This window comes from Helianthus annuus, chromosome 3 (assembly GCF_002127325.2).
Source record: "Helianthus annuus cultivar XRQ/B chromosome 3, HanXRQr2.0-SUNRISE, whole genome shotgun sequence".
Taxonomy (NCBI): Eukaryota; Viridiplantae; Streptophyta; class Magnoliopsida; order Asterales; family Asteraceae; genus Helianthus; species Helianthus annuus.
In genome coordinates this window covers 167,503,971-167,530,441 of record NC_035435.2, presented here as the reverse complement: position 1 = coordinate 167,530,441, position 26,471 = coordinate 167,503,971, and the positions used below count along the sequence as shown (strand labels likewise).

The 26,471-nt window shown below is 36.8% G+C and overlaps 2 protein-coding genes across 4 annotated transcripts; one reads left to right on the top strand and one right to left on the bottom strand.

The window, feature by feature from the left end:
* The first annotated feature begins 1,155 nt into the window (after positions 1-1,155).
* On the top strand, positions 1,156-7,555 carry LOC110930576 (O-fucosyltransferase 29). Its single transcript, XM_035987733.1, has 10 exons — positions 1,156-1,334; positions 1,413-1,718; positions 2,483-2,576; positions 2,838-2,914; positions 3,649-3,737; positions 3,823-4,012; positions 4,789-4,970; positions 5,928-6,030; positions 6,395-6,723; positions 6,869-7,555. Exons 2-10 carry the CDS (start codon positions 1,422-1,424, stop codon positions 7,191-7,193), a joined length of 1,686 nt encoding a protein of 561 aa, XP_035843626.1. The 5' UTR covers positions 1,156-1,334; positions 1,413-1,421; the 3' UTR covers positions 7,194-7,555.
* A 1,022-nt stretch (positions 7,556-8,577) lies between these two features.
* On the bottom strand, positions 8,578-19,696 carry LOC110930577. 3 transcript variants are annotated; one of them, XM_022173903.2, is made up of 14 exons: positions 19,363-19,696; positions 16,259-17,105; positions 15,387-15,749; positions 15,042-15,271; positions 14,524-14,942; positions 14,365-14,417; positions 12,814-14,276; positions 12,368-12,476; positions 12,036-12,216; positions 11,862-11,929; positions 11,670-11,779; positions 10,104-10,826; positions 9,955-10,030; positions 8,578-8,834 (listed from the first exon to the last, which is right to left on the bottom strand). In XM_022173903.2, exons 2-14 carry the CDS (start codon positions 17,094-17,096, stop codon positions 8,821-8,823), a joined length of 4,647 nt encoding a protein of 1,548 aa, XP_022029595.1. In that variant the 5' UTR covers positions 17,097-17,105; positions 19,363-19,696; the 3' UTR covers positions 8,578-8,820. The 3 variants fall into 3 exon arrangements, with proteins under 3 accessions (XP_022029595.1, XP_022029597.1, XP_022029596.1); XM_022173905.2 differs by having other exon boundaries at positions 19,402-19,696; XM_022173904.2 differs by having other exon boundaries at positions 19,405-19,680.
* Between the last annotated feature and the right edge of the window lie 6,775 nt (positions 19,697-26,471).

Genomic DNA, 26,471 nt, shown 5'->3' with positions numbered 1-26,471 from the left:
GGACCACATGCTGAACTCTAGACAAGAACCGAACTGCCTCCGGCGCCAAGGAGCCGAACGTGTCAAACGCCAAGGGGACAAAGGCATGCTGATTATCCTCACAAGCTTTTGCGTGCTTTTCCACCTTCTTTGACTCTGCTTTCAGTACCGCTTGCCCCGCCACAAACCCATTTTCCCGGAACCCGGCTAGTGAGGATACACCTGTGAGATCGACACAAGCATGTTTCCCGTCCTCCCAACCAAAAACTAGCACGTCAGCTGGGCGTAGGGTGGATCTCCCCTTCGACGGGTCTGTAAGAAAATTAACTGGTGCCTCTTTCTTCGCCGAGATCCCTGCTCGTCTGAGAATATCCGTTAACGCGTCTCGCACAAAGTCATGGCGATACTTAAACCCCGGCAACTCTCTACAGTGTAACGCATGCTCCCCGAATTTATCCAGGCATGCTTTACGGCAGACTGAGCAAGTTTCATCATTTGGGAACATGGGGATCATCAAACGGTACTTAAGGATTGACCGGTACTCCACCGCTGACATACGTTGACCCAAACCTTCAATAGGAATAACAGTTAAGAAATCCTGAGCGTGAGGCCTCTGTAGGCATTCAATGACGGCTTTCTGGCGGGGTGACAAATAGAAATCTTCTCCCAAACTTTGTGCGATTCGACAACAAAGGGCATTCGCCAAAGTTTTCTGTGGCTTTTTGGGGGCGGTGTCCTTGTTAGAGAAACCGCCGAGATCAAAGTCAGGTAGAGATTCATGCAAGCGTTCGAAGGCGCTGGCATAATCCGGATCAGTTGTATATCAAAATAAAATTTATTAAAAACTTCGTTGTACTTAAATTTGATTTCTTAAACTATACCAAATATTGATTCCGTAACCAATCAAACTATTACCGACCAAAACCAAATTCGCCAAAATAAGTATCCGAATCCAAAAACTTATCTATAAAGTATAAAATGTAATATTCATAAATTTTTAAAAACCATCCCTAGTATCACTACTAGCAATCTTATAAAACTTCATAAAAGGAAACACGTGTCGCAGTTGGCACTCACAATCCACTAGCCCATAAACCACTATTAAATTCCTGAAATAAATTCAAAAAATAATTTCCCAAATTAATTTACGTAATCATTTAAATCACAAAATCCAAGACACCTTCTTTCTCTCACTCCACATTCCCCTATTCTCTCTCTCCCACTTCCAATCTTGATTTCTTCTTATTTGCAATTTGCAATAAAAAATCACCCTTTGACCCGCGATCACAGCTTCAAATTTCGGCCCAATATATACACCCATTCCCACAAACATCCATTTCCGATATATGTAACATGTAAATATGTAATATGAAACAGTTTATTATTATTAATATTATTAATTATATTAATATTAATATTATTGTTACATTTACTTTTGATCAATGGGTGTTGCTAAATCTTGGATATACACCGGAAAAGTGTATGTCGTGGCTAAACAAGGCAGTTTAAAGCAGCAGAATTTGTTGCCGGAGTTTCATCAATGTGTGTTGTGGGCGCCGCCGGAGACGGCGGCGGTGGTGGGTGGTGGGCAGCGGCGGAGGATCTCGTGGACGGTGGTTTGTGGGGTGATGTTGTTTGTGTTGGGGTTGATATCTTTTTTTACTGGTCATGTTGCTTCTGATCTTGAGTGGTGTTCACAAAGAGTTATTGTTAAACGAAGATTGTTGAAGAAAAAAGTGGTAAACTTTCTCTCTCTTGTTCTTTCTCTCTCACATACATACATGTATACGTACATGATACATGGACACGTGTCGTGAAATGTATGAAAGATGAAAGATGAAAGATCTGGGTTGTTGTTTATCTGAAACTGTTTTCATGTTGTTTGGTGTTTTTGAACTTTTTTATGTTATAATTTTAGTAATGTTGTTTTGGTGCTTCAATAATCTCTAGATCAAGTGGTGGAACGCTTGCATTTTTTCTTAAGAGATGCAGGTTCAATTCTCACTTCATGCTTAATAAGGCAATGATAGGATACCTAGGAAAACGTAGGTTCGATCCTTGAGCCAAATGGGTTTTACCAGTAATTTCACTGTCGTGACTACGGACAGGTGGGTTACTGGGTTTTCCCCGGAATTGGTGGTGGACTCGGGTTACTCTCTGAGTACTCCGTTTGGTCCGGTGGATGCCCTGAGAGTGCTCGGGATTGATTCTGTTGGCCGTTCAGAGGAAAAAAAAAAAAAAGATGAAAAATCTGGGTTGTTGTTATCTGAAGCTTTTTTCATGTTTGTTGTTTTTGAACTTTTTTATGTCTAATTTTAGTAATGTTGTTTTGGGTCTGTGTTTTTTGTGTTTGGATCTGAAGTTTGTTGAACAATGTGATTGGTATCTTTGAGTTTAGAATCTATTATTGTTGTTGTTGTTTTTTGTTATTGTTCTTTTTTTGAAGAATGTAGGAAATATTGAAGAATTTGTTATTGTTTTTTTTTTTTTTGGTTAAATGTAGGAGAGGTTTAATGATGTACAACAAGTTGATATATGGGAAACTAAATTCTCAAAATCATACTATGGATGCAGTGAGAGAAGCCCTTATTATGCAAGTAAGACTCTTTTAAAGTTTTTTTTTTTTTTTTTTTTATGATAATTACAGCATTTATCTTTAATTTGTCCATGATGATCTTTGAATGTGAAATCTCTAACTTGACCCTAATGATTACTCTTTCTTTTTAAATTGTCTAGCAAAAAGTTGTTTGTCTGTTTCTTTGTTTTATTTGGGTTTTTTTTTTTTTTTTTTTTTTTTGTGTGTGTGTGTTTTTTTCCATAGATCCTTGAAGTAACTCTGAAAATGATGACATATGCAGGTCATACTCATCAAGTGATGTCAAATGGTTATCTGCTAATTGCTGCAAGTGGTGGGCTGAACCAACAAAGAACAGGGGTAAGTAAACATTTCTACTCTTGGTCTTTCTTTCATCATTGTTGCTTGCATCACTCAATTATGAGATGTTTGGGTCTTTTACTATCTCTAATTTCTCATAGGAAGAAATACCTTAAAGGAAACATGTCAAATGGGTCGAACACAACAGACTGAAAGTTACTTGAAGTGTATTTAAAACGCACACGACCTCCAAAGTCACTTTATTTAAAGATTTTGATTATTATTATTATTATTATTGTTGTTGTTGTTTTTGTAATCATATTTCATGTATCAATTATTTTTTTAAAAATGAGTAAATTATGTTTTCGGCCCCTGTGGTTATATCACTTTTACTATATTAGCCCAAAATAAGGATTTTTAACATATCTGCTCTCATGGTCTCTATAACTAACCATTTTGGCCCCTAAGTCTTACCATTTTGACCCCCATGGTTTCTATAACTAACCATTTTGGCCCCCATGATCTCTAGACTTAGAGGCCAAAATGGTTAGTTATAGAGACCATGGGGGGCAGATATGTTTAAATTCTTATTTTGGGCTAATATAGTAAAAGTGATATAACCACAGGGGCTAAAAACGTAATTTACTCTTTTAAAAATCCATAAAGACTAAAAATGACATATTTCAACCCAACCTTGTTTTATCTGTTATGCATCACACTCATATTGCACCTCTAGCATGGAAGTTTATTTTGAAATATTTTCTCTTTTTTTAATACAAATTTCTTTGATGCAGATTACTGATGCTGTAGTCGTGGCGCGGATTCTAAATGCTACTTTAGTGATTCCCGAGTTGGATCATCACTCGTACTGGAAGGACGATAGGTCCGTGAGGGAGTAAAGATATTATTTTTTTTTAACTTATGTTGATTGTAGAACTTACCATAATAACTTATATTCAAATTTGCAGTGATTTTGCCAACATATTTGATGTCGACTGGTTCATATCTTTTCTCGCAAAGGATGTGCCTGTTGTCAAAAGAGTCCCCGAAAAAGTCATGAGATCACTTGAAAAACCACCGTACACGATGCGGGTCCCACGGAAATCAGAACCTCAATTTTACCTTGATGAAGTACTGCCGATACTTACGAAGAGACAGGTAAGATATATAGTCCATACAAACTATAGGTGGTAAATTGGGCAGATCGTATATTCGTATGGGTTGGGTAACGGACTAAAAGGGTCGGGCTGACCCTAACACTTTATGGTCCATATATATATTTTTAAATATATATAATAGCGTGTGACGAATATGACAACAAATTTTAATCATTACAATAATAATCTCATTATTTTGAAAATACAGGCTGATAAATACACTTAGGGAGATTTTTCTTACCTGTTTGGCCCGTTTGACGTGTTTCCATTTTATCCAAATTTTTGGATTTAATCCATTTGACCCGTTACCGTTAATACTTTGTTGTGCTATGCATGCATACATGGGCGGCTCTTTAGGTGTGCGGGGAGGACTTCCGCACAAGGCCCATTTTTTCGAGGGGCACGAGATTTTAAAAAAAAATCGATATATATATGTTATTAAAAAAATTGTACATACATAACAAATCCAATATAGAGGCCCATTATCAAAAGATTTGTACTTTTTTATAATTTACCCAACTTAACAATAGGTTTATTGGGCCCAATCCAATACTAATATGATTAAAAGAAATACTACTTTTTTTGTCGTTTCCGTAATTGTATTGTTTATCGTTAAAGCATATGGGCCCATTTTTCGAGCTCGAACAGGGTACGTGAATTCTCAGAGACGCCACTGATGTATATATGGTCGTATATTCTGTTTATGATTTTTATAATCTTTGTGATTTGTATTAATTTTTATTATTCTTTTTTTTTGTGACGTCTATAATCGTGCAGGTTCTTCAGTTAACGAAGTTCGATTATAGGCTTGCTAATGATCTTGATGAAGAGCTACAAAGAATGCGTTGTCGGGTCAATTATCATGCTTTACGGTTCACCAAGCCAATACAAAATCTTGGTCAGAAAATCGTTATGCGTATGAGAAAAATGGCCCCTCGCTTCATTGCAGTTCACTTGAGGTTTGTTACACTCAATGTTTTAAAAACCGGTTTTTAAATCAAACCGGATTAGGCTAAAAAATGGTTCAACCGGTTGAACCAGTTTGTACCGAACGGTTCAACCGGGTTGACTACCTAACTTTATAATTTCATAAATTACAACATCAACTCAAAAGTTAATCCAAAAATTATCCAACAAACTCTTTTAAATGGAAGTGTACGATATGTTTAAGCCATTTGAGAGTTGAATACATCAAGTTCACGATCGCATAAAAGATAAAATTCACTATTATCGTCATCCTTATCAACTAGAGGATAACTATTTTTGTTTCATACAATATTAAATAAGAACTTCTAGTTACGAATAATCATAATATATAAAAATTACGTAAGATAAGTAACATATATAATAAAAAAAATCAGTAACAACCCGAACTAAAATAACCCTGGGCCGGTACCGGTATTACGTTTCAAACCGGTATACCGGATTTTACCGCCGGTACAAACCTTATGCCGTTTCACTTATTTACCGGGGTGTTTCGTACCGGATTTACATCTAAAAACGATAATACCGGTATAACCGGCCGGTATTTACCGGTTTTTAAAACACTGGTTACACTAATGCCAAATTCCCGATTCTTTCAGGGTACAAATTACCGGATAATTTTTAATGCGGGTCTATATGGGCGGGTAGGGTTGCCCCACAACTTTAACTTGTTCGCTATTTGTGTTAAATGATTATTGAATGTAGTAACATGGTCATAAAAACCATCACATCAATACAATGTGTCAATATCTAGTCTAGTTCAATAACTCGACTGAGGAAGTTAAAAACGTTCGAGTGACTTTTAACCCGTTTGACCTGTTTGACCCGTTAAAGATAAAATCTAACCCGTTTAAAATTGAATGGGTTAAAATTGTCAACTCTAAATAAATGGAACGACGGAAATCCGTAACTTATTGTCTTGTGATTTACAGGTTTGAGCCCGATATGCTTGCGTTTTCTGGCTGCTACTATGGTGGTGGCGATAAAGAAAGAAACGACCTCGGTGAAATCAGGAAAAGATGGACAACATTACCTGTGAGATTGTCATAAACATTTTTATATAAAAAGGAGTACAATGCCATTTTCGTCGCTTAGGTTTGGCCAGTTTTTGCGACTTTCGTCCAAGGGTTTGTTTTTTCACATCAGGATCCAAAAGGTTTGAAATCTTGTCATTTTCATTCGGCTTGTTAACTCCTGACTTGACGGAGAAAAATGGATGGAGTTAACGAGCCGGATGAAAATGGCAAGATCACAAACCTTTTGGATCCAGATGCGGAAAAACAAACCTTTGGACGAAAGCCGCAAAACTGGCCAGACCTCAACAACGAAAATGGCATTTTACTACAAAAAAGTTGCTTCTTTTGCACGACGTTTTTAAATTGTAATCTTTCTTGATTAGGAAACAAGTCCTGATGGAGAGCGGAAGCGAGGAAAATGTCCTCTTACACCTCATGAAGTAGGTTTAATGCTTCGGGCACTCGGTTTTGAGAATAACACGTATCTTTATGTTGCATCGGGTGAAATATACGGCGGGGAAGAAACTTTAAAGCCTCTTAGGGAATTGTTTCCAAATATATACACCAAAGAGATGCTTGCAAATGAAGAACTTGAACCGTTTCTTCCCTATTCTTCTCGGCTTGCGGCCATTGACTACATTGTTTGTGATGAAAGCGATGTTTTTGTCGCCAACAATAACGGGAATATGGCGAAAATTCTTGCGGGCCGAAGGTACACATTTGTTCGTCTCTTTAATTCATGTAAAATGACTAAAATGCCCTCATGTATTTTAGCTATTTTGTATGTTCCCTATTCTTGAATATTGATTTGGTTATTATTAAAGGACAATCTAACTCTTTGTTGTTGCATTCAATAGGAGGTACATGGGCCATAAAAGAACCATTCGTCCAAACGCAAAAAAGCTTAATGCTTTGTTTCTTAAACGCGAGAAAATATCATGGGAATCATTCGCTAAAAAGGTGAAAGCGGCCCAACAAGGATTTTTAGGCGAACCAGACGAGGCGAAAACGGGCCGTGCTGAATTCCATGAATACCCTTCGACTTGTATTTGCAAAAAGCCCTTCGAGTTTTCCGGTCTTGAAAGAATTCATCACAAGAACCAAACAATTTCAAGAACGCTCGAAGCAGAATCCGAGTACGGGCATAATGAAGAAGATCAAGGTGTGCATAATGTGCAATAAATAGAAAATGCAGGTTTAATTGAAATTCAAGGGGGGTCATGAATGATCATTAGTAGAACAGACAGAAGGATGGTGTTGACTTTTTGGTTGACTAATTGCAACAAGAAACTTGGTGGTTTTAGGTTTGAGTTTTGTTTTTCCTTTGATTTTAGATCTTGAGCTAAAGTTGGCTCAGTGTTGTATTTATTTTTTCTGGATGTCCATTTTACCCTAGTGTCATTAGGGTGTGAAAAAAGAATTGTGTATAAGAAAGTGTTGACTTTTTGATGGACCAGTTAGTTGAACCGGTTCAAGCCAATCTATAATGCAGAACCGGATAGAACCATTGCTAGTTTTTTATTTTATTAATTTATTTTTATTTATATTATTAATGTTTATTATGTTATCTATAATATTTATAAGAGTAAACTTCCGTTTTGCTCCCTGTGGTTTGGTCACTTTAACGGTTTTGCTCCAAACCTTTAAAAATAGCCATTTTAATTTTACTCCCTGATGTTTCGGTTTTTTTGCCAGTTTGCTTCCCGCCTCCAACTCCATCCAAATTGTTTGTTTTTCCATTTTGCTCCCCGCAGGGAGCAAACTGGCAATAAAACCAAAACAACAGGGAGTAAAATGACCATTTTTAAAGGTTTGGGGCAAAACCGTTAAAGTGACCAAACAACAGAGAGCAAAACGGAAGTTTACTCTATTTATAATTAAATGATTCAAATCTAGCATAGTAGCATCTATATCATATCCACTGCCAGGCATACCATCAGAATATCAACACCACACACATCCCACAACTCACATGCATACATACATACATATTATGATATACACAATAATATTGCATTAACTCCTCACATCTACTACACACCCCACAGGCCCACATGCATACATATGTATATACACACCATTAAATTCAACCACACCTACACCCATCACATGATACAAGCTGACAAGCACATACATACTTTGCTGTAAGCATGCAAATCCAGCTAAGGATTTGAGCTTACAAATTGGCTATGCAGTTAATATCGGTGATATATCGGTTATATCGGTCCCTTAGTAAAATACCGATGTCAAATATCGGTACCAATATTATCGGCGATATTGACCGATATAACCGATATATCACTGATATATCACAGAATTATTGGTGTTAAATTGCCATATACATAAATTCTGCATTATATTAAAATTACCGATATCTCACTCTCACTGAGATAACCTATATTTCAAATATCGGTCCATGACCGATATCCGATATTTTACCGCATTAACTGCATAGCAGATTAGTCCAGTGTAGTAACAGAGACTTTAATAAGTTTAGAATTTTAACAAAATCAAGGGACTTCAACTGTTTTTTTAAAAGATGCAACTATGTTGAACAAACAGAAGCTCACAGCAATCACATAAATCAATAACTCGATACGGATATGGCAATGATCTTTAGAAGAACTATAACACAATCATGATATTGTAACCTCAGAAACAACGATATACAGCGCAATTTGGTAAGAAATTTATGAACATCTTCTACAAGCTACGTTATTAAAGCTTATTTTAACCAGATCCATTCCTAGTTCTAAAACCTCTGCTTAATTTACACACAACATTGGACTTGGACCGCTTCCCGTCTGGTCTAATTGCTACTCCCTGTTAAAAGCCATGTAAAGTATCGTTAAGAAACTAAATGCATAGATAAAAAAGAATCTGAAGACATCAGCGTCGGGGCTAACTCAAACTCGACTTTTGATATTAGGGGTGTTCACGGTTTGATTTAAAACCCTGAAACGGTCCAAATCAGTCTGCGGTTTTTTCAATTTTCCGTTTGTCAGCTTCAGATTTTCAACCTGTAGCGAACGGTTTGGTATGCAGTTTGTACTAAAGTCCAACCATATAAAACTGAACCGGACCGTAAGATTGAGATATATATCATTCTTTTAATCCTTCACACACACATATATTATATTATTACTATTACTATATATTAATCAAGGAATTACTATATATTAATCAAGGAAATGAAATGAATAGTGATTTTATTATTATAATAATACATAGTCTTTTAATACTTTTATTATTTTAATATTATAATAATAATTATTTTCTTTACTTCTTAACTTTAATCTTTTTTTCATATCAGGGGTTGGGATAAGCTTGGTGTCAACCGGTATCGAACCAGTATTGGTATCAAAAATACCGGGACGGTCCTGTTCGGTATCAGTACATGAAGGTAAAATCCGGCACTAATACAGAAAACGTCAAAAGTTGGTGCCGAATTGATATTGTTTGAGTAAAATGCCATTTTCGTCCTTGAGGTTTAGCAAGTTTTGTGACTTTTGTCCAAAGGTTTGTTTTTTCCACATCTGGATCCCAAAGGGTTTGAAATCTAGCCATTTTCATCCGACTCGTTAACTCCATCCATTTTTATCCGTTCAAGTCAGGGGTATTGTCTTTTTCTTTTTTTTGTTAACTTAAAGGGCAATTCGATCTTTTTCACTTAAGGACTCGCTTGCACATTAAAGTGAAAAAGGCTTAATTGCTCTTTAAGTTAACAAAAAAGACGAAAATGCCCCGGACTTAACGGGAAAAAATGGATGGAGTTAACGAGCCGGATGAAAATGGCAAGATTTCAAACCTTTTGGATCCAGCTGCGGAAAAACAAACCTTTGGACGAAAGTCGCAAAACAGGCCAATCCTCAGGGACGAAAATGGCATTTTACTTTATTATATTTATATTGGGCTTAATTCAAATTGGGCCAAGCGTCTTTACCTTTTGTTGTAACCTTGTTGTGGCTTCTTGGACTTGGATGTGAAACAGTCAACGAACTTTGCAACCCTTCTAATAACTGCAAGAAACAAAGCTCAAACACTCAGTTTAAAACAAAACTTCAAAATCATAAGTAACAATCACCAGTTTACCCTTGAAGTTGGTTGGATTCTGCGAACTGATCTACGCGGTTCTATTTCCGAAGTTGACTTATCTTCAACCTCAACTTTAGTTGCCTTTGATGTCGAAGTTTCCTTTGCGTCCTCAGTATTAGAAGAGTCAACATCCATCCTGTTAGGTTGACCCGACAAATTCTCATCACTTGTAAAAGCATCATGTGAAGTGGGTTTAGAACCTTTCGACTTATCCTTTTGGGTCAACGTTTTGACCGAAGGAACCGGTGGTTTTCTAGTCTTGATAACTTTGGGTTTGACTTCAGCAACTTGCTTTTCTTTGGCTTCGGTTTTAGAATTGTTTTTCGACCCACGGGCCCCGGATGCTTGAGGCATCAAATAATTTACAAGCTTGACTGAATCACTTGGTGTATTACTTTTATTGTTTCTATCATCAACACGATGCGTGCTCACATCCATGAACTTCTGTGTCTTCCCGGGTTTAGGAACACCAAAAACCACCCTTGATTGTTTCTTCTGCGTACCGCTATTTATGGTTTTAAGAGTGTCGAACTTGTTTTCACTTCTAGCGCTTTTACCTAGGTCAATTGATATTCCTATGGAAGATATAGGAATATTCCTTGATTCTTGATGTCTCCCTGACTCAATAAGATTAGCGTTATTTGACGGTTTAGCCTTATCTTTCCCTTCTATAACAGGGCTACTACCAATCTTATGTCGCTTTTCACGTGGTGTATCACCCTGTAACCGTATAATTCATAAAAAAATAATGTGAAACCCAAATAATCCATCAACAAATTATAAAGCAATTACTTGTATATTATTGTACAAATTCCAAGAATTATGTATTTTAATAGCATCACTATTCACTGGCAATGAAAATGTGGTAGATAGAAAATATTAATATTCCTTAAATAATCAAATAAACATAATTTCCAAACGCTAAAACCTGATTATTAATTCTTTTTGCAATAATCAGAAAATCGATTTTAGAATCCACATCCAACCCTAGGCCTGTAAACGAACGGAACGGACGCGAACACGGGTATGTTCGTGTTCGTTCATTTAACTTTAACCGAACACGAACATATGATCGAACACGTTTTTTTTTCATGTTCGTTCTTTAAGAAAATGAGCATGTTCATGTTCATTTATGTCCGTTCGTTTAAAACATAAACAAACTTATACGAACATAATGAACAAAAAAATGACCAAACATAAACAAACATAATCTACGTTAGCTTCAATTCAAAAGCCCACTTTTTATTACTAGGAAGCCCAATTACTAATTAGCTACTTTTATATAAATAAGAAATCCCGTTTAATGTTTATCTTTATACAACTATTTATGAATTTATTAATAATTAAACAGAGTAAAGTAACGTAAATAAACGAACTTTCACAAACATAAATAAACGAACAAAACGTGTGTTCATGTTATTCGTTGGTTTATTAAAATAAACGAACTTCCCGCCGAACAGTTCATGAACTTTCAGTTTATTTACAGGCCTATCCAACCCACCAACACCTAACCACCAAACACAAAAATAATAAATAATAATAATAATAGACAGATTGCCTTACTTCTAAAGAGTGGGACCCCTTCTGACTAGACCACTCGATCCACTTGCCATCTTTCCAGATAAGCGTTGGCCTGACATGCCATGACCGAACAACGGATGTCTCTCCTTGGGCTGCAAGCCAAGGTGGGGTACAATCAGATTTCAGCACATGTCATTAAAAAGATTGAAGGCCGTTTTATATAACCATACATACCAGGAAACTGAACAGTTAGAGAAGTTAAATCAGTCTTATTTGTCTCCACAACAACTGCTTCACACCAGCTACAGAAAGATACATTTATTGAAGAGCTTCTTCTCAGTTTAAATATAACGGGAATTGGTTATTTAAAATCCATTAATAAGAACAATAGAGATGTGAAATGGTTACCAATCTTGGACCCACACATCAACTCGGTCCCCACTACACCAACCATAATCTGTAAGGGTTGTTCTGCCTCTCTTTCTCGTCCCTTCAGACCGCATGGTAGTCATAGGATGAGCAATGCGTATCCTAGGTGGCTCAGTGCCTTCACCTTCAAGTGCGACCCATTCCGTTAATTTACCCGACCCTATAAGGATGAATATAGAATCAGTACCAAAGGTCCAAAACTAAGATTTTGTTACTTTGTAGGAGGATGCTCCAATAAATAGAAAAGATGCCAGCTACATATTTATAAAATACCGAATCTTCTTAGAAAAGATTATTTTTTAACATCTTACCATCATTTGATTGAAGTTCAGTGTAGCAGACAAATGCTTTTCCATCTTTCAGAGTTGATACATTTGCGGCAAACCAGGCACTTTTCTTCTTGTCATCGTCTTTACGTACCTAAAAAATAATGAAAATACTTCAGACATGGTATCATTTTGCTAAAAAAATTATAATAATAAAATAAGCATAGCGCTTTAAAATAAACTGCCAAACATCAGTACATCACAAGTGTGACTAAGCAAGTGAGATCGATCGTATATCACTATTGATTCGGGTTGTGTTTTTATCTCAAAACAGGTCATACAAAATATTAATAAATACAAGAGAAATGGGATAATTAGGTCAAACAGGTTGAAAATCGCCTGGAGACTAGTATATTGTTTTGTAGATATTATTGTAATTATATTGTTTTGTAATAAAACGTAGCTCGTTTCGATGGATACAATTCCCTTACCTCAACAAGACAACCTTCTTTAATGATGTTATCTTTCCACGTGCTTGAAGTACTCTGAAGCATGTTCGGGTCAACATCAGAAGTATGAACTGATCCAGCAGTTTTGGATAAGTTAGGACCGTTACGACCCTTTTCATTGCTTGCAACAATCATTTGATCCTTGACCAAATCTTCTTTATCATTAAGAGCAGTTTCAACATTCTGTTTATCAGAACGACCCTTCTGAACGGATGACTCCGGAAACTTCCAGTAACCCTCAGGACCAGCTTCCACCAATTCTCTTATAGACAAAGGATTACCAATTGCAACAATCTTTCCAGCTTGTGATACCGCTTCTGCTGCCAGCTCAGCAGCTTTTACAATAGCATCTAAATTTTCAGCATGTTTTGAAGCAGCAGAAGCAGCTTCAATTCTCCTACGAGCAGCTTCTTTAGCAGCAGAAATGATTGAAGTAGTGCCACTTTGATTATAACTATCAGTTTTGTTTGATAAAAAAACTTCGTCAGCCATCAATCTTGCTTGTTCTGCAACGTCTGATGCGATTTTAGCAGCAGCTGCAGCCACTTTAGCAACAGAAGAAGCAGCTGCTATTGAGACAGCTGAAGATGCTAGCTTCGCTTCATCATCGGAAACCAGACCGGAATTCTTTCGACTTTCCAGTTGTTTCCAGACGTTTTCGAAATGATTGACGGCAGCAGCAGCATGCACTGCTGCGTCTGCTGCCTGAACCTTTGACTCCTCAATTTTGCTCACGGTGTTCTCTCTTGTTACAATCTTCTCCATGTTTTGGTCAACATGAGTCACATTGCTAGGTTGACCATGAGTAGATGCAAAAGATATAGGTGGAACAAAATTACCGACAGGTGTCGATAAGGCAGCTGATGTTGTAATATTACTATTGACAACCTTCTTCCTCTTTCTGCTTTTTGGATCACTTGAAGTTTGACCAGAAGTTTGACCAGATGACAGCATAGGAGAAATGGTTGGAGAAGCACTAGGGCCCACAGAAATCACCGGCATACTTACAGCACCTGATTCTTTCACTGTAGTTAGTTTTACAGACTCGGTTATAGGCAATGCAGAAAGACGAGCATTAAACGAAGCAACCGGTGAAGACGCAACCCATTGACCAGGAAACACGCCTTGCGATGGCCACATAGGGTTATGTCCAGCAAAATTCTGCACCACCGGGTTTTGAAACGGGCCAAAAAGATCACTTTTGGGCATAGCGTTAGACTGTGAGCCATCACTAGGGGTAGGAATATTCCAAAGGGGAGATGAAATGGGAATAATGGGATTAACGATCGGTGAAGAAATACCGGAGAGAATTTTGCTTTGGGCGGAACCTATTTTAACTGCTTGATTAGGGGTACTTGGGCCAGGGTTATTGGGTTGGGCTTTGGGCCCACGAACCCTTTCTAGATAAGCATGCCAAGTAGCCTCCCAGGCTCTCCTTCCACCGTCTGTAAACACATGTGATGGAACTAATATGAGTCATCTGGTTTTTTAAACATAAATAATGCTAAATAAAAAACTGTAAAATAGACTAACCAGATTGGCCAAATGCAGCAATCATATGAGGCTCTTCAGGTGGTACTCCAGACCTGAAATATTCAGTCATGCGTATAGAAAATTAAAAACTGAATGAAAACATACATGTGTATATGCATATGTATGAAAAGTGTAAGTACTATTGTACTAAGTACTTACAATATTGAACCGTATACTAAAATTTGTGCCCGCAATTGCACTTGCTGATTGTCGGTAAAAGAGTGATGGAATACAGAGGTTGAGTTATTCAGAATGGGTAGAGTTGATGTGGAAATAGGAGTCATGCCACCTGGCTTAGGATTGCTGACTGGAGTAACATGTCCAGTTGTAGGGGATGTTTGCAATGGAGGCGATTTTTCTGTTTTACGTGAACGTCTAGCGGGAGTCTTTTCTTTCAAGTTGTTACTTTGCTTAGCGGTTTCTGTCCCAACAGATTTTTTCCTCGGTTTACGTTCAGAAGTTCCTTTGGCTCTTGTTGCAGCAGAGGTAGTGATAGGTGATTGAGTAACTGGAGAATCCTCATGCAATTTGTTAGGATCTAACTGGCTACCATGAGAACTAACAGATGACACCGTATTCTAAGCAAAAGTTAATAAAAAATCCTTGTTAAAGAGAGTTATGACGCAATAAAAAACAAAATACGCAAAGCACAAAACTAGAAATAAAAAAACGATTACCGTTGAGAAATTAATATTTTGACTTGAACTAGCATTGACCTCGAAAGTAAAGTTCTTGTCTTCTTTTGTACCCTTGGTGACATCATGTTTATCTTTTGCAGTTTGAGAAAGTTCAACGCTTTTTGCGTCTGACAAAGAAGTTTGAGGTTTATCCAAAGAAGAAGGATTAGTGTCGCATCCAGATGGACTATCTATATCAACAGACGCCTGCTGCTGATCTGGCATATTAACTGCAAAAGCCAGACCAGTAATCAGAATCGTATTTGCAAAAAAAAAATGTATCTGAACATTTTTATCTGGCATAAATCCATAATAGCCTTGTATGTATATATAAATAATGATCACCTGCTAAATTTAGAGGTTCCGCTCCATCTTCTCCTGTCATTGATTCCTTAGGATCCGGTAAACTTCCTGATTCATCATCTCCGGTTTGTTCACTTTGGCCCGCATTGATGTGTACGATCTTTTCAGCACCGTCAGAAACCGTGCCCTTTTCAACTTCTGGGGACTGCTTCTGGAAAGCGCCTTCACTGGTAGATCCTACTTCCACTTTTTCTTTATTATCATCCGACAATAAACTGACCCCAAGTATAGGTGATCTTGGTTGGTCTTCTGTAACAACATCAGATGTAGCAATGGTTCCAGATGGTAACTGTACACCGTCAGTTGTGTCAGGAGATGATAATTTACTTGATTCCACAGCCACAACTGATTTACATAAAATTAATAAGAATTAGTTCAAATATTATCGTGAGTATCTTAATACTTATAATCATACGTTAAGTAAAATGCTATTTTCGTCCCTGAGTTTTGGCCAGTTTTGCGACTTTCGTCCAACGGTTGTTTTTTCGCATCTGGATCCAAAAGTTTGAAAGCTTGCCATTTTCATCCGGCTTGTTAACTCCATCCATTTTTCTCAACTTTCGTCTTTTGTGTTAACTTAAAGGGCAATTCGGTCTTTTTCACTTGATGTACATTATGCTAAATGCTTGTACATAAAGTGAATAAGACTGAATTGCCCTTCAAGTTATCCAAAAAAACGAAAATACCCCCGACTTAACGGAGAAAAACAGCTGTAGTTAACAAGCCGGATGAAAATGGCAAGATTTCAAACCTTTTGGATCCAAATGCAAAAAAGAAAACCTTTGGACGAAAGTCGCAAAACTGGCCAAACCTCAAGGACGAAAATGGCATTTTACTCTGAGTAGTTAATATACCAGCATCTGTTAGAATATCCATATTAGATTCATCATGAGCTATTGCATTAACTCCTTTATCATTCTTTGGGCTATCAGCAGCTCCAACAACATTTACGTCCGTATTTCCAGATGTATCATCCTTGTTTAAGATGTCTTCAGACGGAATTTCAGCTGAAGTAACATGTTGGGCATCACTACTGACACCGTTTTCTGTTTCCTCGTTAACAGAAACACCACTTTCAACTAACGGTTTGCCCACCGATTCCACGTTTAAAACACCGCCTTCAGCAACGGTGTCACTGTTGATTGAATTATCCACACTATTCTCTTTGCTCTTATCAACATAATCAGAGTCATTATTACCGCTAGCATTTTCAACATTCTGTGAGGAACCTGCATTTCCACATTCTACCTTAGACACAGAAGAATCTACTTGTAATTCGTCAACAACAGATTCGGTTGCTATTTTACTGTCACCTAAAACTACTGATTCTAATTCCCCCTTGGGATCCATAACATTAGTTAAGCTACTGTGTCTGTTACTTTCTTCTAGAACCTTCTCTTCTTGTCCAACGGATTTTAGAAGCATTTCAACAGATTCTGAAGATGTTGCTTCAGACCATACATTTTTCCGTGTTGATTTCGAAGCAGTTGAATATTCCTCAATCCAGTTATTATCTTCCTGAAGGAAAACCTCGTTGTTAACAAGATTATCAAACCTTAGATGCCCCTGTAAGCTATCATCAAACTCGAATTTGGGAAGAGAAAATGATTGCAATACAGGAGAAACTTTCGAGCTCTCTTCCCCAACTATGTGAAGATTTTGGTCTTGAGCATCGTTGTCATCAGTATCCATTGAGTATCACTAGATTTGAAATAAAGTAGTAAGAAAGATATATTTATACACAAAAACAGTTATGTGTACATTTGATAGATAATCACAACGTATGAGAACAAAATTCTCCAGCTTTAGATGGCCTATGCAGTTAATGCGGTAAAATATCGGATATCGGTAAAGGACCGATATTTGAAATATAGGTTATCTCGGTGAGATATCGGTAGGATATCGGTAATTTTAATATAATGCAGAATTTATATATATATAGCAACTTAACACCAATAATTCAGTGATATATCAGTGATATATCGGTTATATCGGTCAAATATCGGTGATATATCGATTATATCGGTCAAATATCGGTTATATCGGTCAATATCGCCGATAATATCGGTACCGATATTTTGACCGATATTTGACACCGATATTTTACTAAGGGACCGATATAACCGATATATCACCGATATCTCACCGATATTAACTGCATAGTAGATGGCTAATTATTATTATGTTAATTGATAAAGAAAAACCAACAAAACTCAAGAATAACATAATACTACAGTTTCAGCTATGCTTCCATAAAGAGCCTTTTGACATTTTTTATCTTATCCACTTAATTAACCATTTTTTTATCATTTTAATTTTGCCTCTTTCATATAACGAGATCTAGCAAGCATTATCCTCGATTCCTCGCTACACATCTGTTCAAACTAAAACTTCTAGATCTGACCACGCCTCAAAATCAAGCATTTACTACCTTAAAATAAAAAAATAAGTTTGAAGCTGTGAAATTTATTCTCCTTTGACCGGGTTATCAATTCATCACCGTATACTACGTTAGGATCACTACCACATTACATCTTAAAATATATCTGGTTATTCATGTTGCCTGTGTCAAAGCTCTAATACTCTAATTCATAGAGCAGTCACTTGCACTCAAAGTTCATCCTCAGACCTCATGAGAAAATATTTCGGTATTTCTTATGATCTTAAAATGTACATTACTAGCCTTATAAAATTAAGATAGTGAGACCCAATACAAGACAATCTTTCCATGTGAGGAAGCTTTCAAATGTGAAAAAGAATGCAAGAGGTAACTTAAACTTGCAGTTTAATCTCCTTGCTCCAATTTGGGGGGAATATATTTATAACTGAACGAACCATTGCGTTAACAGAAAACATTTACTGTAGTTACAGCGTCATGAATCATTTTGTTCCACCATAAAACAAGACATAGGGTATGTTTGGCATGGAGCTTTTAGGAGCTTCTAGCTTTAAGCTTTTAAGAAAAAGCTCCTACGCAATAAAAAGCCTTGTTTGTTTGAAGGAGCTTGAAGCTTTTACGTTAGGAGCTTGAAGCTTTTGGTTGAACGCTCCTACTAGTAGCGTTTAGAAGGAGCTACAAGCTTTTAGGGAAAAATGACTATTTTAACCTCTAAAGATAATGAACTTTTTAATGCACAAACTTTTTAAATTTTTTGTTATGTCCATTTTGGTCATTTTATACATTTTATTAAAAGCTCCAGCTACTCTGCCAAACACCAAATATATCTAAAAAGCTACAGCTACTAGCTACCAGCTTCCAGCCACCAGCTACCAGCTTGCAGCCACCCGCTACTTTTGCCAAACATACCCATAAGATAGAATCTTTAGGTCAAGTTCAAAAAAAAGTATTTCAAACACACAGCCCCAATACGATTGTGGAATAAAAGCAACCAAAAGGTCAACAACTAATTCAAGTTTAACCTTAAGCCTCACAATATTCAACAACTCGAAACCCTAACCCTTTGCCCCTAATAACTCCATGCAGAAAACAAAGTCTATCCACGAGCATCAAATCAAGAAAAGAGATCCATTTGATAGTAAAAAAAAAAACATTTCAAAAAAGAAAAAACCAACCATCATAAGGTCAACAAATACCAGTCAAATGATTCTTATTTACACCCAAACATACAAGATAACAAATTCTATGCTGATATTACCAGCTTCACACACAAACAATAACACATGCAGGATAACAAACACAAAATCCCCAACATAAAATTCAATTTTCATTACAGAATAGAAAACCCTAATCTACTAAAAACATCAAAAATCACTTGAAACAAAATCAAATTTAACAAACACTCTACCATTTACCCCAATTTTCACATCACCATATCCAAAATCAATCAAAATCTTACAGACACACACACACACACAAACCAAATCATATTCTCACAACAATTTAACAACAATAAGTCAATAACACATATGAATAAAGTAAAATAAGTACAGCTATTACCAGAAGAAGTAAGTGAAGAAGATGAAGAAAAGGTACAACTACCTCCCTCCATTCGGTGACTGAATCTGACCGTTTGATCAACGTTGCAGCTGCTTATTCACAGAAATTTTGATTCTAGGGCTCGAAAAACTCGCAAACCTTTTTTTTCCAATCAAACAAGCCCTAATTTAAACATAAACATAAGTTCTCAGCAATTAGCATGTGATTCGATCGAATAGCGGTTGTTGAAATCGAATTGATTATCTTCAATGAACTGACAGACGAACTGAAACCTAGAGAGAGAGTGTAGAGAGAGAAGATGGTACACACTGTTTTTATGGCGTTTGTTTGTGAGATGACGGAATATGGAATATGGTAAGAGGGTATTTTGGTAAATGGGTATTTAAACGTGGAGGGGTTTGATTTGGTGGTAATTAAACGGCTTGTTTTTTTTCTAATTTTAATTATGATGTTTAAGTAATTAGTTTTAGCCAACAAATTATGGTGGGTTGAATTTATGGTAGGGTGGATTGGTGGAATGAGTTTTCCCAATCCGTTTGTGAGTTGGATACTTACATAGACATTTTAATAGATATTTTAGGCTGTTTGGCAACATCTGAATGGTTAAGTACTGAACTAGTAAGAGGTCTGAACGATTAAGTGTTGAACCAGTAAGAGGTCTGAACCATTAAGAGTCTGTATAATGCTTAACCGTTCAGAGGCAAATGTCTAACCAATTCAGATTAGAGGTCTTAACCATTCAGACTCTGTATAAATCTTAACCATTCAGAGGCAAATGTCTGAGCCATTCAGACATCTGTTCAGAGGCAAATGTCTAACCAATTCAGATTAGAGGTCTTAACCATTCAGACTCTGTATAAATCTTAACCATTCAGAGGCAAATGTCTGAGCCATTCAGACATCTGCTCGTGAACAAACAGTCTGAACCATTAAGTGCTGAACCAGTAAGAGGTCTGAACCATTAAGAGCCTCATTAAGAGGTAAACAAACAGCCCCTTAGTATCTATAGATTACTTTTTTTTTGGATTGTAGATCTTAGACTAGTGGGTGTGGTGCGTTAGTTGGAGTGGCGGAAGCCAGGCAATGTTGGCTAACTCACATCGTGCCGGTGTTGGCCACGGCGTTGCCCCGTTAGCGTGGCTTTGAAGCCTGGCGTTGGGCGGGGGAGAAAGATGAGGAGGCTGGCTAGGAGTGGCTGGTGAGACTTGACCGTTTGGGGTAGCCGTTGCTAACGGCTAGTTTATTTACAAAAAAAAAAAATTATTTTTTAAACATTATAAACTAGGATTTTGACCCGACGCGCATTGCAGCGGCGTTGAAAGTTAAAGTAACTCGTATTTATACTGTATATTTGACCGGACTCTTTACTTAAAAAAATTACATCGCCATCGAATGAAAGCGTAGTATATTTGACCCGACTTGCTTTCAAATACAGTTTACGAACGTACACAAAATAAGTAGAACATAGATAAAAAAAAGTATAATAATTTGTCCACATTGTGGTGTAAAGTTGTAAAAGTCATTTAAACCAAAGGATATTAAATAGAAAAGGTTAAAAGGTCAAAGTTGTCAATTACTGAAAGTTAGAAGTGAATGTGCAACTTACTTAAAGATAAGGATTAATAGTGTTTCATGTCAAAAAATTAAGGGTGTAAAGGGGAAAAAGTAGAGAGTGTAAGGACTTTAAAGAAATGAAAAAGTCAAAAACTTGAGGGTTAAAAGAGAAAGGTCTCCACCGACCTTTCTCTTTAATAGTATATATATACTCACCCATTTTTTACAAATCTTTTTACCACTCCTCTACATCTCTACTTCTTCTATCTCTGTATTTTTTATAAATTCAATCCACTTAATCCTCTATAATGCATCCATTTAACCGAAACTACGACCCAACCAACCCCTTTGGTTACCAAGAGAACTCGAACCCTAGCCCACCACAAAATCGTCAACCAACAAACTGCAACCATCATCAAGGTTTAGTTTACTCACCGTGTCCCGATCTAGCAGGATTCGGGTCGTATATAGGAAACCGTGTATTCACAAACTTTCCATACGACGATTCATCTATTCCCGTTAACCTTTCCCGACCCGATTCCGTACCCGAAACACAACCGCAAGATGTTGGTGGTTTGTCATCTAAATCGGCCAAAAAAAGAAGTCACAAGAAAAAAAAGGGACGAAGAAAAAGCACTAGTGGCCGTTCAACGAACATAAATAAAGTGGACGCCTCAAAAACCACTTCGACAAGATGTTATATCGACGAATTGCAAGATCCGATTAAAGTATTTTTTATATAATAATATTATTTTTTTCAGTTTTAATATAATTTTTTTATAATGCCTAAAACTCTTGCAACAACTTTGTGGACGCCTCACTCACACATGCAACAACCATGGACGCCTCACTCACACATGCAACAAATCGCTTCAACCCTAATCCTACACTTGCAACAACGTCGGCGCTGACCTGCAACAAACTCTCTGGTCCCATAACCTGCAACAACCCCTAGTTTTCCCAACAAAACTTTTTTCGTTCACCCACACTTGCATATCATGAGAGAGATAAAGAGGAAAGACGATATGAGTGGTGGTGATGGATTCAATGGTTAACCGTTGGTTGTGGTGGTGAATGCAAAATATGATGTATAAAGGGGGATATATGAGTGAGGGTGGGCTAGGATTAGGGGTTTGAGGAAGAGGTTGAAGAAAATGTAAGGATGGGTGTAATATTGTTATATTATATAAAAATATGGGGCCACCTTAACTATTATATTTATCTAAGGGGTAACTTTGTAGAATAGTAACCAAGTTTTCTATATGTTTCACTAAAGTCACTAAGGTGGTGTTTGTTTTTTCAGATGCAAAAGGTCTGTAGTCTGCGGACCACATCTGCAGGCATCTGCAGTAGAAGATGTGGACCAAAGGTCTGCAGTCTGGAAGGAGAAGAGGGTTTGTTTTTTTTACTACTACAAAAACCCTTCACAACACACACAACACACACAGAACAGCACTCTCTCTCTCTCTCTCTCTGCCTTCACTACCACCACCACAATCATCCGCCACCACTCCTCCACCGTCCACCTGCCACCACCACTCCTCAACCATCCCTAGCCCCCACTCCAAGAACCCACCCCCGTCGCAACCACCACCACCGCCTTCGTCGTTCCACCACCGCCAAGAACATCAGATCAAACCACTGTCGTTGGCGTTCGATTTGGGGGTTTTGTTTGAAGATGAAGAACATCAAACCCACCACCGCCGATCTCTCTCTTCTATCCCCCTCTCTCTTTCCTGTCGCTCCCTCTCTCTCTAGGGTCTCTCTGTCTTCTTTCCCTCTTATGCAGGTCTGTGGGGGTGGAGGTGGTGGTGGTGGTGGAGATGTGGTGGCGGAGGTGGTGGCGGAGATGTGGGGGTGGAGGTGGTGGTGGAGATGTGGTGGTGGAGATGTGGTGGTGGAGGTGGTGGCGGGGATGTGGGGGTGGAGGTGGTGGCGGGGATGCAGAGAGTGGCGGAAGAGGTGGTGGCAGGTGGAGGAGGTGGCGGAGGTGGCGGAGGTGGTGTTGGAGGAGGTGATGTATCAGAAGCTATTTGTGAAGATGTTTTGTGAAGATGTGTGAAGCAAATGTTCTTAGCTTTTTTTTTTAAGAAGAAAGAAGCTATTTGTAGATCTGTAAAAAAAAAAAAAAAAACAAACAGTCTTCAACATCTTATGTCTGCCCGCCTGCAGACATAAGCAATTTGCAGATGTTTGAAGCAAAAACAAACAGAACCTAAATCTTTTTTTGTCTCTCCAAAGTCACTCAACTTTCATATGATGTTCCAATAATGCGCAATTAGGGCATGTTTGGCTAAGCTTATTTAAGTCAAAAAGACTTTTGAGAAAAGGACTTTTGGGAAAAGAACTTTTTGAAAAGGAGTTTTTAAAAAAAAGTGTTTGGATTAGCTTATAGGGTGGAAAAAGCCAATAAGTCAATAAGTTGTTTTTTAAAAAGTGTTTGGCTTAGCTTATTGATGTAAAATGACTAAAAGGGGCATTCTTTCACAAAGGATGTTAAAAAATAAGGGGTATATTGGTAATTTGTTGTTTGAAAAGCTATAAGCTGATCAAGAAGTCACAATCTCTTTACTTTTCAAAAACTCATTTTCCTTCATATCAAAAAGTCATTTTAAAAAGCACTTTTCCATTTGTCCAACACTAAAAACTGCTTATTGGCTTTTTGATAAGTCAATAAGTTGGTTGGAAAAGCTTAGCCAAACATCCCTTTAGTAGGTTACCAGGTTACCTTGATGACGTGTCAGGTAACATTTTTTTTTTAATGCTTGAGTGGATTAAAAATGGTGAGATGGCTTTTTAAGTAAGAATAGAAATATAGTTTTCTTTTTCTTTAGTCATAAAATATAACATTTTTTCATTAAATCTATTTTTTAACTAATCAAACTTGCAAACCCTTTTCGTTTCCATCTGATCATATTGAAACCATATTTTATTCATTAAACACATGTTTCATTCATCAAATCACTAGAAAACATATAGAAACCGATTTGATTTTTGAATTTGAATTTGAATCTGAATCTTCGATGAACATATAGGTTTTTATTTAGGATACGTTGATTTTTAAGAACAAATTGTTTGGGACAGTTGGTAAATCCAAAATTTCTAAATTGTTGTTAATTAAAATAATAAGTATATCATAAATTATAGATCCACATAAGCATTATGACCTTACACATCATCATGGTAACCTTGTAACCTGCTAATTACATAAGATTGAAACACTAAATAAAACTTCAATGATTTTAGTAAGACAAAAAAAGATTGAATGACTTAGTTGGAACACATTGGAAACTTGATTACTATTCTGTAATGTTTTCCCTTTATGTAACTTAGTTTTTTTATACTGAGGGTAGTTTGGTAATTTCACATGGATTTACTTGAAAATTTTAACGACGTTAGCTGGTAAAGGACCATCAATGTTATGAAAATACAACCATCAATGTTAGCTGGTAAAGGACCATCAATGTTATGAAAATACAACCATCAGGCCATTTGTGAACATTTTCCAACCATTAGGATCAATTGTGTAATTATTAAACAATGAGGACCAACGATGCAATATCTGCAAAGCACAGTGACCAACCAAGCAATTAACTCTTAAAAGTATAAATTTGAACTTTCATTTCAATCGGCATTACCTGTTTTGTAGAATACAATGCTACTCATCCATGGTTTACTTCCACCTAACCATGCTGCTAATCAATATTGTCTGTTTTGTTCACTAAGAGTTCACTTTTTTTGTTAATCGAGTGGAAACATTTAAGGAGATTACCCGTCTTGGAATACCTTTACCAAAGCACAATTAACTATAGAGTTTTTCTTTTATCCAAGTCCATTGTGCTATAATTGACGTTGCCTAAATGTTACAGTTTTATAGTGTGTTGAATCGTCAAGAGATCTTGCTATATGTAATTATTCAAATTAACTGTTTCATTTGTACTTATACGACTTAAGGCAAAAAAAAAAAAATATAACTTCTGATTTTGTATCAAATCTAGACGTGTCATAGTTTTTCTTGTTAAATATGTGAAACCAAAACCAGGTGTGTTTCTAAAGCATGTCACCACTGAAACATGGTTTTAATTTTGTTCAATCAATTGTTTGGAGGCTCAAGTATCGCTATAATGAGCCGATCCAAACAAGTCATCACACCCTTGTGGTTAGTATCTCATCTTGGTTTCACACCCTTAAAGGGGGCGATTAGACAAGGCCAACATGTTGGACTTATCAACCTAGGCTAGAAACTAGGGCCACCAAAAAGAGAAGGGCTCCCATTTCCATTTTGTTCTTTTCATATATTAGACTTATTTTGGCTTATTTAAACAAAGTTTCTAGCTCCAAGATTTAGCATTTTACTCTCGAAGTCCACACTATCTAAGCACGTTTCAATCCAAAATCCGGAAGCAATGACACAACACACCAACCCTTGTTACTTGCGGCGTCTTTTGAGTAACCAATGTTAAACTGATTACCGATTGAGCGAAATTAGGGCCGACATTAGGGGTCATCATCGCTATGGTTATTCAATGTCTCAAATCTCAATCTCAATTGCAGATTCTCAACAGGGTTGTCAAGTATTCAAGAGTCAAAAAAGGAATTGGACGATTGTTGATTCGTATTGCTGATTTGCTGGCTTGGAAGACACTACTCATGTTAGATATAGAAAGAGTTGATTTGTTGATTTTCTTTATACCAATTCAATAGGGCTCTGACTTTGTAGTTCACTTAGGACCTTCAAAAATATTGGAAAGGCACAACAATTAGACATACTTTTTAAAAGTAAGTAATGAGTTATTAACAAAACAATTTGTAAACACATAGCTTGTTATGTTTTTTTTTTAAGTTATAATAATTAGATAATCATTCTTTTAATGTTGATTATCTCATGAAGTACCATGACCTGCATTTGAAAATGAAATACCCATAAAATATGACTTCATAATATGTGAAAATAAGTTAAAACGTATATATTTATTTGTAGAGTTCATATAATTAGTTTCGAAGCAGGTACTTATCTGACCCGAGAAATATATTTATCCAAACATTAGAAAACTACTTAATGTTAGTTGAAATCACAATTATATGTTCAAGAACATAATATAATTTTCAACTCTGATTGTGTGGTTGTTTGTAGCATCTGGTATTAACAATTACTTGTATGCATTTACAATATATCGAAACATAAATAAAAAAACACAATCTTTTTTTATCATTTATTACAACTAGTATTGAGCCCCCTTACGTTGTGGTGGGGGTGTAAAACCGTGTCATACAACATCAATGTCAGTATGTCACACAACCACCAGCGACCACCAACACTGAAGTTGTGACGTGTTAATGCAAAGAAATTAGACCGAAACGTAAAACATAGAAAATGATAACTAAATCGATTTAGGACACACGCGTTGCAACAGACTTGTCAAACGGGAAAAAAATAGGCGACGTAAAAACATTAACCCACACATGCACGTTACGCCATGTTAACTCGCAAAAATTAGAACGAAACCTAAAAACATAGAACGACACAAGCATGTGTTAACTCGCAAGATCTAAAC